We start from the raw sequence: 12,755 nt of genomic DNA, 5'->3' as shown, positions 1-12,755 counted from the left end.
CAAACAAAAACAAACAAAAACCCCACTGTGATCTCCATAAAGGTCCTAATGTTACAAATCAATCATTAACAGATTTCTAACTGATGTACTACACACAGGGATACATAAATGAGCACAAGGCAAGTCGCCTTTTAGTCATAAGTACTTAAGACAGAGGCTTGGAATACAATCCTGCTGCCATTTAAACCCACGGTATCCATCCCACAGTATTTAGTGGTAGCAGCATTGAGTTAATTTTTCCAAGATTGCAAATTGCAGTACGCCTTACTTTCAATTCTCAAACAAGTTGGCTACCACTGAACAGTAGGAATTTTATAATTATTGTAAACACAGTTATCACTGTTGTATATTCAGTAAGTTACAGTATTCTCCTAAACACATCACTAAATTAAGAAAATGTTTTACATTTAATCAAGTGCAAGATGCCCACTAGTATTGTCCACTTTGTCTCAGAAATAAGTATTTTGAATATAATACAATTAGTAAAAGTACTGTAAAAAATTACAATGGACATAATCCTCAGTTGTATATTATTAAGCCCTGTAGCTTGTTTACATTTTAAAAAATCACCACATCAGAAAAAAGGTCTCAGAAGTGTCCTTTAAAATCTCTCCTGACCAAATCCAGCAAATGAGTAGCTACTGAATTTTGTTTCACTACTATCTCCGTCTGTGTGCAATGCCCTTGCCAGCACACCTGTTTAAAGCCTTCACAAAATCAATATCCATACAGAGTTACTTCTTTTGTTGTCTGTTTTGGGTTGCTTTTGTGTTTTTTTTATTTTTTTGGGTTTTTGTTGGTTTTTTTTTTTTTTTTTTTGGTTGGGATTTTTCAATCTGTTCGCATGCTGCAATTTTATAAAATTCTACAAAAAGCAGAAATTTTTGAAGGGTTTCTCAGAGGCTTCCTCTGTGCCAGCTAATTAGTAAGACAGAATAAGAAGGTACATATAAACCCAACTTAAAAAAACCCAAGAAAGGATGTAGGCAGACACCCACCCACCAATTAGTTGCATGTAAGCTGCTGGAAGAGCAAAGCCCAATTTGAACTTCTTGGCTTCCACCTTTCATTTCAAAGAGCTAGCCTGAAGGAGAAAGTTTCAGTGCCATGCCTGAAGGCCTGCAAAGAACCAGCATGGATTAAAGAATTTAAGAAGCAGCAGTTTGCTCGCACTTCTTGGGACAAAAAGAGAGCTTGGGGATGCTGGTGGTGACACAGCAGGGAGGGGATTCTTGCCCTTTACAGGAAATCCTTTTTTCTGTTAATCAGCCTGTGGCATGAATCCCAGCAAGGACCACAGAAGGTGCGTGATACTACCAGCAGCCCCAGCCCATGACATTACAAGGTATTGTGATTACAGTAATGCAGATCATGGAGAATTTTCTGCATCACAGAAGCTCAGCAAGAACCAGAAACCACCAAGAGTTTTCAAAGTTGGGTCCCATTGCCCAAGAGCTCTCCTTTACCTGATGTGAGTTAGTTACTCCGTTGAACCGATAGAAAGACATACTGCACTAAGGGTGATAAACTTCATCTTTCCCAGTCTGCACCTAACCGGAGCTACTCCTTTCTAAGGGGATCTCTCTTGAGTCTTACAAGATTAGCCATCACACACACCACACAATGAGGGCACACGTGTGGTCCCCCAAACCTCAGACTGGTATTTCACTATAGGCAGAAACTGCAGGAGCAACAAGCCAACCTTAGATGAGCCACTACAGGAAAGAGAAACTGCCCTGGAAGAATGTGCTACAACTCCACAGATGGAAAAACACAGAAAGCTGAAGAGCTACTTCACCAAAAGACTTATTCAGCAATACAGACCCAGCTGCCTTTCCTGGTAAGATGCTGCACAGAGAGTCTAAGAATTACCTTCAGATATCATAAACTAGAGGTAATCTAACAGATTCTGAGTTTTAAGGCCAAGGAGGCTCAGGGCCATTCACAGGTACTGCAACCTCTTAATCTCTCCACCCTTCTCCCCCTTCTCCCCTTTTGACCTTAAGAAGCCAGTGTATACCTATTCCTGATTAGAAAGAGTGTGAGTGGCAAAAATCACTGGCTACATTTTGGCGTGCAAGAGGCCTATGCAGACTTGCCTATCATTTTCTATTTAAAAGTCAGGAATTGCACAATACTATATTGCAACACTCACTCCCTTCCCTTTGTCCTGTACAAAGTAGCAAAGCACAACCAAAGCAAAATCACTGTTGGGAGTGTTTAGATTAATGGCTCACATGTCAGAACTGCACTAAGCCTCTCTGTAATTAACACCACTTTGCAATAAAGCAAAACAATTCTCCAATATATACTTGTGTTGGGCTTTTTGTTTCAGGTTTGGTTTTGATTCTGTGGGTTTTTGGTTTGGTTTAGGTTTTTTTTCTTGGAGGGGTGGGTGGGAGAGTTAATGAAGCCTGAATATTTAATCTGTTGCATGAGGAGGAATGCTCAAGGGGCTCGCAAGAACTTGTTTTGCTGCACGTTGAGCAACACCACATGGCAAAGCCTTGAAATTAGAGCAAATGCTTGAAGTTACGAAGGGCGTAGCTGCCTTTTGGAGCTCGTCCTTCATGGGCTGCATTTTATTAGAGAGCAGACCTTTGCATCACCAGTCAGCACGCAGATCTGGGCTTTACTTGATGACATTTCAGTACGGTGGTTGCCATGGCTTTAAATAAATAAGAGTAAGTGTGAAATCACTAGTCATCAGGTCAAACAGGGAGGGGCACAGTTTCTAAAGAAGAGACATTTAGAAGACAATTAAGCAGTAATAACAAAACAAAGTTAAAAAGCATTCTGAACAGCAGACTTAATTATCTGCCACTTAAACATACAACAGACATTACCATTAAATACTGTTTCAGAGATAAATATTACTTTTTCCTCATATTCTGCTTCTTTTTTTTTTTTTTCTTCATGCTGGTGCGGATAACTTTGACTATCACCTCCAACTATTACCAGTGGGGAAAGGAATGAAGATCTAAATTTTATTAGACACAATTGGCCTGCTGAGAAAGTGGTATCATACCACGTGGACAAACTGGCTTGTATACTGGCAGTGATTTCACTTATAGGGTGCACACAAAGACTGTAAAATATCACAAGGGTCTACAATACCATTTGAGTAACTAGCACAAAATTGTTTGGATTGATAAAAACACTTTGGCAGCATTTTAGGAATCCCTATTCTGAAGGTGTCATCTAGCAGACCATAAATAGGTGTCCTAGCTACTTATGGCCATAACTTATGTGACATTAGACGTCACAAGAACATTTAACTCCCTAATAGTATTTCCTCACTATTTCTGTCACCCTGTCATGAAGGATGTTAAAAGACAGAATGTTAAAAGTTAGAAAAACCAAAAAATTCAAACTCTGGCTCTACTTGTGAAGAACAGCAAGTTACATAGCAGTATCTCCTACTGCTCTCTTTCCATAGTTGTTACTAGGGAAAAAGAAGGAGACTATCCAAAATACACTCTCTGGAACAGAACACTAACTTTATTTGACACTTCTCCATTGCTTGTGTCCTGTTACAAGAAAATCTGAAGATTTATGAAACACAAGTGTGGGAAAGATTGTCAAGTTCAGTATGTTATCTTCCAAATTACTCAGCATGTACCAGGAGACTATCTTTAGTTAGTCAGTTAGTTAGTTAGTTTAAAACTGTTAGTTCTTAAAGGTCAGTTTTCCATATGAGGCAGAAGGGACACATCCCTTGGGGCAGCAGGAAGCTCTCTGAAGAGGACAAGAAAATGGTATCAACCACTTCCTCAGAATTCAAGCTACTGGTCATGATTTTTCACCTGTTCAGTCCATTGTTTAAGAACAGGGATGCAGTGAGAACCCTGACTCGTAACAGTATCAGCTTTCTTCATCTATGACAGAAGTAATACCACAGTTGTACAACCATTGATTGCAATTGAAAAGTTGCAAGACATGCTTCAAGGTACTTATTAGAAAGGTTTTCAAATTAGTCAAATAAATTTTGAGGTAAAACAGGACCCAACCTAAAAAAGTAATTTAACTTGCAAAACCAAAACACAGACTGCAACCAAAGACTTTTTTTTTTTTGCTCCCTTTAGTATGGGATGGGAGTCTGTTACTGATCTCCATCGAGAAAGCTCTCCAGACTGCATGGACTCTATTTAGGTGACTTACAATTCCACTCATTCTTGGTTCTTAACTAGTAAGTAACAGTAGTAGTAAATCTTATCAGCAGTGTGCTAAATAACAGAATCTAGCAGTGTATTAGTGCACAGTGAACTGGTCATAGCTATTATCTCCATGTCAGCATGGCTTCAAACCCAGCCATCACTTCAAAGCATTCCTACAGAAATGGTCGGTCCTTAGCCAGAACATTTACTCCTTAAACTATTGCAGACCCTGTTTGTTATTAGTACTAGAAATTGAGAGCAAAGCTCAATTTACAGCTAGCTATGCTATGGATAGAGAGACTTTTTGAAAGCAGATAAAAAAGCAAACATCATGTAAATATCTATTTAAGGTGACTCCTTGAAAACATTATTTATTATAATCATTTCACCCTATAGTAAACTACTACACATGAACTGCAGCACTTCAGATAACATTAAGGCTAAATGTGACTTAAAAATAAATTCTTTTTTCATGTTAATTGAGCATTGCAAAGCTTGTCAGTCCTCCAATTTGACTGGAAATCTAAAAAATCACCTTGTGATCACACACAGAAATGCAGCTTAGTCTTCTTCTGGAAGAATTTGACCACAACAAAAGCATATGAAAAACCCCATTGTGTACTGCTGCAGCTAAGAAAATCACAGTTCCTTCTTTTGGCCATCCCCTTCTCTATGCATGCTGGTGTCTACTCACAACACCTCCATATGCATTTGCAGGTATCTGTGCCTCAGAAGAATTAGTTCATAAAGGCTGAATTTGCTGTTTCTTCGGTTAGTCCTCACTGACTTGAGAAGATAGTGCCCAAGAAGGACTCCAGCACAAGAACTTGTGTCCCCTGCAGACACAAGATCAAGATTCACAGTTTTTACATCAGTAACGCACTTTTGTCAAGACTACTCAGCTGAAAGTTGCATTTCAATACACAGCACAGGTGTGAAGACACAGATCCTCGACTGGTTTCCTTCCTCCCCACCACTGTTTCCCCACTGGGACCCTTCAAAGACAACTAGAGCAAGGCATTCTGATTGACCTGTATGAAGCCAACTGTTTCAACATCCAAGCAGAGATCCGGTTTGTGATTATGTTGATGCAGAAAGTAAGCCTTCAGGTATGCAACAGCTTAGGAAGAAGTGCTCCCAAATTAAAACAAACAGCAAGGATCAATGCTCACAGCAAGGCAACGGGATGGCTCCTTGGAAAGCTGCTCTTTTTATGATTTATGTGTATACATTTCTAGACTCTTTTAGAAACACACAACAGCAGGCTCTCGGCTGTGCCCTCACTGTTGCAGCATTTCTCAGAAAGCTACATTTAGCTTGTCACACATGACCAGTTCATGGGGAAGCTGCTTCTGTCCCACCTCCAAGCTAATGAGTCGTTACGAAGAGAGAAGTTTCACAGCACAAACAGCTGCAAGACACATCATAGGACAAAAAGAGACAGGTCTCTGAAACACTGGAGAGGAGTAATTATGAATTACTAAAACCTCTTGTCTCCCACAATGTACCATAAAGGCCTGAGTCTCCATACATTCAGATTTAATTCAACATCTTCATAGTAAAGTTGCACTATGTGCAGCAAGATAAACAAGTTTCTTACAAACTTTAGATTCTGCACTTTGTCACAGGAACATTTATCATTCTTCATCAGATACACTAAAACCTGATGAAACTCTACAACAAGTGACCGTGGTGTGAGAAGGATGAGAGAGCATTTGCAGAATTACTACGCACCGTGGAAGCTTCTGCCCAAGATTTTTTTCTGCTGATACAGGTCTCGCCAAATACTGAAAGAGGGGAATCCCTGACAGACTTTACTGTCCACCTCTGCTGGAAGATGAACAGTTACTATAGAGAGTACTGATCAAAAGTAGTGACCAACAAGCATCAAAACAGGCTAAGAACTCTTCAACGCTCATTCTTACAGTAAAACTCCAAACAAAAACCTGGAAAAATGGAAGTGATTTTGTACAAATCAAATACGTGCACAGATATGTCATACTTCAATTTGTCTACTTGCTAAACATAGACACTTGGACAATCAAGTAAGGAAAGAGCAAAATTATCCAGCAGCAGCTACAGCTGTGTGTATGAATAAATGAAAATGTAACTCATCGCTTTTCCTTTTTTAACTTGCACTCCAGAAGCAGGACACATAAAATGCATCAAAGAATGACTTATGTTACAAATAGATGGGTTTTTTGCTCTTCCATATTCATCTCAGATACAGAAAAATTTTCTCTAAGAACCTACTGGATTCAAATATTTAAGACTCCAGTTATGGCAGCCAAGATAACTATCTTCAGCACAACTAGTAATTCAGACCTGGCACTCACCTGTACTTCAGACGCTATCAAACAATACTATTAAGTATTTTGGGAAGCATCAATGACTTATATAACTGATTACAAATTAGTTGCCAAATAAATTTCCACTTTAACATTTGCAAAGTGCAGAACGCCTCAGGCCTTAACCTGGGCAGGCCACTCCTTTGTCAAAGGTGAAACAGAGAGTCAATCAGATCTTTAAAGGAATGAAGGATGCCTCATGGCTCCTTCTTCTGTAAAGACATAAATATAAACCAAGATAACAGAGAACTGTTGTAGAGCCACCCTTGATCTTGAACACTGCGCAGCAGTCAGCAGTGACTACTGACATACAGTGAAGAGTCCAGATGTGTTGAGATATTTACCTTTTGGAAGACCATCAAAGTCTTAGAACAGAAAACATGACCATCACCACCAGAATTGCTCCTCACCATGATCAGGATTTACCATGTCCAAACACCCATGTTTCTCAAAGTATACAAAATATTTGATTTCGGAAGGGCTCTCTAAGCATACCAAACAGGCTCGACCTGGAACCACTTTAAAAGTTTTGAGAACAACGCACCAGCTACCTGGACCTGTCTGGAGACCTTGTGATTCCGACAGACTTCACTACACTGGGGACCAAGCCAATCAACTTTCTTAGCAATGGCATCATTCAAGTCAGTGTTTTCAGTGGCTTCCTTGCACTCACATCAAGCAGGGGCAGATCTGATGGGGGCTCCACCCTCTGCCCAAGGAAGGAGTGAACAAGTCTTCTCTTAGTGAAAACATTCCCTCTCCTATTTTTCAAGACAGGAAAGAACTGGTAACAATTCAAATAAATCAAAGCCATATATGAATCAAACTCTTTTGCTGTAGCACCTAAATAAGAAGGCACTTCACATCTAAACCAAGATACCGGTTCAAGCACATTCAAAAATTGCTGAGCAAAAAACAAGATGTGCACAGGAGCAAGCATCCAGCAACCAAAACAGACAAAGGAGGAGACAATTTAGTCTCCAGAGCATATTACACCTGGGGCAAAGAAACAAGGAGGGATGTTTACTTATCATGGGTTCACATCTGGAATAAAAACCAGATTGGAAGGACATGAGGGTAGCCTGCACATCAAGTCACACAGTGTGAGTCTTGGCAAGGATTAGCAAATAGCACAAGTATAACAGAGCAGGGTAGTTTTGAAGGATGAAGAAAAACGCTAAAAAGCACTGAGCTAACAGTGAACATAACTGTTTTATTTTGGGGTTTTAATATTTTTGTTTGCTTTTTTGGGGTTTCATTTTTGAGGGTTTTTTGATTTTTTTGTTTTTGTTTTTTCTTACAGTAACACACAGCCAGCTTGCTTGGATTTACTGAAAAGGAGCTATATGGATGCAAATAATATAAACAGTCTGAAAAAATTCTACCCAGTATCTATCTTTTAACATCTCACAGTGACCAAAGTTTTGGGCAGAAAACCAAAACCTAAAAGACAAATACATTTAACAACAAACTGAAGAAAAAAGGCACTAAACAAACAAAATAGAAAAGCCATATTCAAAGATTTAGGAACACTGCAGGGCTAAAAGTCAGAGTATTGATACATTTTAGAAGACAGGAACAATCAAGTCTGACAGCTGCAGCAGGTAAGTACTCCTGAGTCTTTTTATATTGGTTTAAAGTGTTAGGTGCTTAGGCTTTCCACTCAAGTATCTGCAAAAAATGCAGCAACCTCTAGCAGAACCAGTCCAAGCGGGGAAAAAAAATCCAACCACCCCAACACTATTCTCAAGTTTTAGTCATGTCAGTGTTAGATTCTGTTTCTTAGCCTAAATGCTAGATAAAAAAAAAAAAAAAAGCATTTATGAAGGTAACCAATCACTCTACAGAAAACACCTTTATTTTGGACAACTCCACTACCAGAACAGCAGCATCTGGCAGAGAACTGTAGCTGCCAGCCTCATTAGTAATCTCTCATCAGTCACCAGGGTAAGAGAGCTGGCCTGTCACCACTTCTACCACTGAACAGTTGTCAGCTAGAACAGAAAGCAGGCTATCAAAGAAGTTACCACATGAGGTCTTAGAGATGCTGTGGGTGAGACTGCTCTTGCAGAAAGTTCAGACTCAAGTGAGGTAATGTGGGGTGGTTTTCAGCTTTATCATTACCATGCTGAAAAGCGGGGGGTTATTAAAACCCTGCTAGACTACAGCCCACTAGAGCCTTGCCGGTGTCTGAGAAGGGGAACTGCAGTGATTTCTCGTGCCTAATGGATCCCCCATGTTGCTTGGATATTGCTAATTTATTATGACCAGAAATTATGAAGTAAGTAAAGACCAAGTATTGCACAGCTGCATTTATCATTAGTCCTGTGTTCTACCTCAAGATCTTTACTCAGCCCTACACACTCATTTATAAAGACAAGGACCAAAGTAGAGGTGTTCTACTTCCATGTAATTTCTTATGATTTTTTCCAGAATTCCTTTAAAAAAACCCTCACCTCATCACGTATAAATTTACTGTGCAGATGCAGTAAAGCATCTCACATCTACCAGGCAGCATTGCCTCTCACTAGGGAAAAGTGTTAAGTGTGGGGGAAAAGAAGTTTTTCATCAGTTTCTCCAGACTTGCAGCATCTTTGCAGATGGGTGATGACTACCAAAGTAAAAACCATATTTTTCACCCAGTTATTATATAACAAGCAGTGCTACAGATTGTATGCAGTATGGTTCAAAATGCCCCTAAGAAGTCTTTAAACCTAGAAGACCAAAATATTTTCTTATCTGCTTATAGTATCTCTAACAGCAGAATGTACTGTTACAGGCAAACATTTCAACCATCAAAAAAGGCTCTGGTGACATGATCGAACAGTTATACAATGATTAATATGGCTTCTACCTAATTTGCATATGCATTAAGAAAAGAAATACCCTCGGAGCCATCTCAGCTACAATAACAGCGTAACTACGCACTCTCATATAATTTCATACATGTGCCCAGGAATAACTATGCACTAAAAAGAAAAGGTCATACACTTGATTTCTGCAGCTCAACTTTCTGAACAGATAGCACTCACATATCCCCAATAAAAGCATGAAAAACCGTGAGTCTATCCCATTCTTACTGGATTTCAAATCATCAGCTGCAGCCTTCAGGAGAGGTAAGAGATGTTTACCAGCTCCCGAGTGGCTTTAACAGATCTGAGCAATTGCTGTACACATAGAGACGTCTATGCCGTCTTGGCTCCCCTCGTATGATTACCCCTTTTCACCAGCTGGCACAGACACTTATCCCCATGAAAGATTTGCCTCTGAGTTCAAGCAGAGTTTTTTAGCACAGTTTCAAGGAAGGAAGAGGGCCCCACACTGCAGCTGGATCTGCTCAGGAGAAGCCCTGCCTTCCCCCAGCGGCAGGGCCGGCCCGCGGCCGCCGCCCGCGGGGGCTTCTGGCGAGGTGACCGTCCCACTCCGACAGACCCTTCCCACCGCACCATTGCCACAGGGCTCGGCAGCGCTGCTCTGCTAGCGGCTATGCTCAAACACACACGGGTGCAGCAGAAGCGTGGAAGGCAGTGGCACCGAGCAAGGGACCTAAAGCTTTCAAAAACTTATTGAGGATTATGTCTAATCAGAAGAAATAATTCCTTTGCTATACTCTTCTATAAGTAAATTCTCGACAAAGAAATAAATCACACCAATTCTTCCCAACCAGTAAAACACTTCACATTCTAGCATCGGCTCTTTCTGTCTCTAGAGTATTGCAGAAAGTTTTTTTTTTTTAGAACAAAGTAGACCAAGAAGCAAGATATACAGATTTCTACTGAAAAATAAATCTAATTCTCCATAATATTTCTGTGATTTATTCAAACAGAATACAATGGAATTACCACCTTTACAGCTAACCCACCCCAAATCTGAGCCCTTTCCTGTATAGCGCTGAATTGTCACTATACTATGGAAAGAGCACACACTACTGGAATGTACACAGTGAAGGAAAAAAAAAAAAAACAAAAACAAAAAAAAAGAGTAAAGCTCTTTTTGCCGAAGTAACCATTTTCTCTACTAACGTGTTATCTAGAAAAATAAGGTCTAGGCAACGTCCAAAAAGTGTTCAAGTTTCAATAAATAACTATCAATGCCCCAAGTTCGCACTGGCACAAGAAATATGGAGCATACAGGTTTAGAAAACTATTTTCCTATGACTGAGTCAGCAACGCATTTCAATCTGCTTAAGATTTACAACAAAAATCATTTCCCTCCAGGGTTCGATTTGAAAATCAAAGCCATGTAAGTGCAAAAGCACCCACACAGCTGTCTTAACTCTCAATGGCAAATTAAAGCTCTAGAGAAAGACAGTATTTTAAAAAAGGTTCTTTATCAATACCAAGAAAATATACATAGCCATATTATGTTTTAAATATATATATACACGCACATCTTTTCAAAAGGTACGATTCTGGCTATTTTTTTTTTTTTTCTTAAGTTTGAAAAGCTTATCCATTGCTATACAGTTCAGTAAGGTGTATTAGGAAACACACGTTTTATATCCCCCATGAAAATAAAGTTGAATCTTTCTGTAAACAGTAATTTTCTTATTTTCGGAAATCTCGACAGACCTCAAGTACTTCACTGAAAAATTAACAACCACCTGCCCCAGAACCACCCACGGAGACCCTCGCTGCTGAATGCGACATCGAAAGAACTCGGGAAACGCTTAGCAACACCCGGCTCCCGCAAAAAAAACACACCTTCTCCGGGCGTAAATAAATAATAATAATAATAATTAATAATAAAAATAATAATAATAGCAGAAGGGCGGCGGCAGGCGCGCACCTTGCCCCGCGGTGCCCCCGGGCGGGCCGGGGCCGGGGCCGGGGCCGGCGGGGTGTCCCTCCTCAGCAGGCGCTGGTCTCCGGAGCGGCGGCGGCCGCCTCGGGGGGAGTCTCCCGCGGCTGGGCGGCGGCGTGAGGAGGAGGAGGAGGATGCCCGGCGGCGTTGATGTGGCAGCCAGAGGAGAGGTGGCTGCGGACGCGACCCTGCAGCTGGGTGACCTGGGCGCGGAGGAGGTTGGCGGTGGCGGCCAGCTCGGCGTTCTGCCCCTTGAGCGCTTTCACCTTCTCCTCCAGCCGGGCGATGCGCTCCAGCTTCCGCCGGCGGCACTTGGAGGCGGCGATGCGGTTTCGCAGCCGCTTGCGCTCTGCCTTCAGCCGCTCCTGGCTCTCCGCGTCCAGCGGCGACAGCGACGGCGGCGTCGGCGCGCTGCTGCCGCCCTCCCCGCCCGCCGACGGCGGCACTTCGGGCACCGTCTGCGGCTCCTCCAGGGACCGCGCCGGCGGCAGCCGCCCGCTCCCCAGACCCGCCGCCCCGAAGGCCAGGCCCGGCGGCGGCGGCGGGGCGGAGGCGGAGGGGTAGGCGCTGCCCGAGGGGCTCAGCGGCCCCGCGGGGTTGAAGCCGCTCAAGTTGGTGTAGACGGCCGGAGGGTCGGCGGCGGCGGCGGCGGGGGCTCCTGGTGGTCCCGGGCGGGCGGTGCAGCAGGGTCCCGGCGCGGAGAGCGGCGGCGGCGCCGCCAGGAGCTGGTTCTGCTTGTGCAGGTCGGCCAGGGCCTTGACGAAGCCGTCGGCGAAACCCTCCTGTTCCTGCGTCACCGGCTGCCGGTAGAGGAACGGCCCCGCCGCCGCCGCCCCGCCGCTCCCCGCCCCGGGCGCCGTCGGCCCCGGGCTGCCCGCGCCCAGCCCCGCGCCCCCCTGGATCAGCAGCTGCTCCAGGTCGGCGGCCGGCGGCAGCTTCAGCAGCGGCAGCTCCGCAGCCGACCCCAGCGCGGCCTCAGGGCCGCCGCGGGCCGCCGCCGCCCCGCCGCCGCTCCCCGTCTCCGCGGAGCCCGCGGTGGGCGGCTGGGCGGCGGCGGGCGGCGGCGGCGGCAGCAAGCGCAGAGCCGCCGCGCTGCCGCGGGCGCCGGCAGGCGGACGAAGGGCGAAGGGCCCCGGGAGCGGCGCGGGGGCGGCAGCCGGCAGGTCCCGCTTCTTCCCGGCGCCCAGCAGCAGCTTCTGCCCCGCCGCCGCATCGGCTCCAGGTCCGCCGGCGGTACCGAAACCCGGCAGCGGCACGAAGTCGGGCAGCAGCTCCAGTCCTTCCTCGGGATAAAACGGCGCCTCCATCTTCACGGCGGATCGCCCGCTACGCCCGCCGCTCATGCTGCCGCCCTCGCCGGCCGGCGGCGGCTCCGGCGCGGGGCGGGCCGGGCTGGGCGGCTGCTCCGCAGGGCCGGCCGCCCTCGGCTGGCAGCGGGGACTGAGCC

General features: G+C 44.3%; 1 protein-coding gene across 1 annotated transcript; it reads right to left on the bottom strand.

Annotated features, from left to right (window-relative positions):
• Positions 1–11,270: 11,270 nt before the first annotated feature.
• Positions 11,271–12,755, bottom strand: LOC147648359 (transcription factor Jun-like). Its single transcript, XM_086868184.1, has one exon. The coding sequence runs from the start codon at positions 12,649–12,651 to the stop codon at positions 11,356–11,358; it is 1,296 nt and encodes a 431-aa protein (XP_086724310.1). The 5' UTR covers positions 12,652–12,755; the 3' UTR covers positions 11,271–11,355.

The sequence above is a fragment of the Cyanistes caeruleus genome, chromosome Z (assembly GCF_971803275.1).
Source record: "Cyanistes caeruleus chromosome Z, bCyaCae1.hap1.1, whole genome shotgun sequence".
Lineage (NCBI taxonomy): Eukaryota > Metazoa > Chordata > Aves > Passeriformes > Paridae > Cyanistes > Cyanistes caeruleus.
Note: the sequence above shows the minus strand (reverse complement) of the source record. Positions and strands in the feature narration are given on the sequence as shown.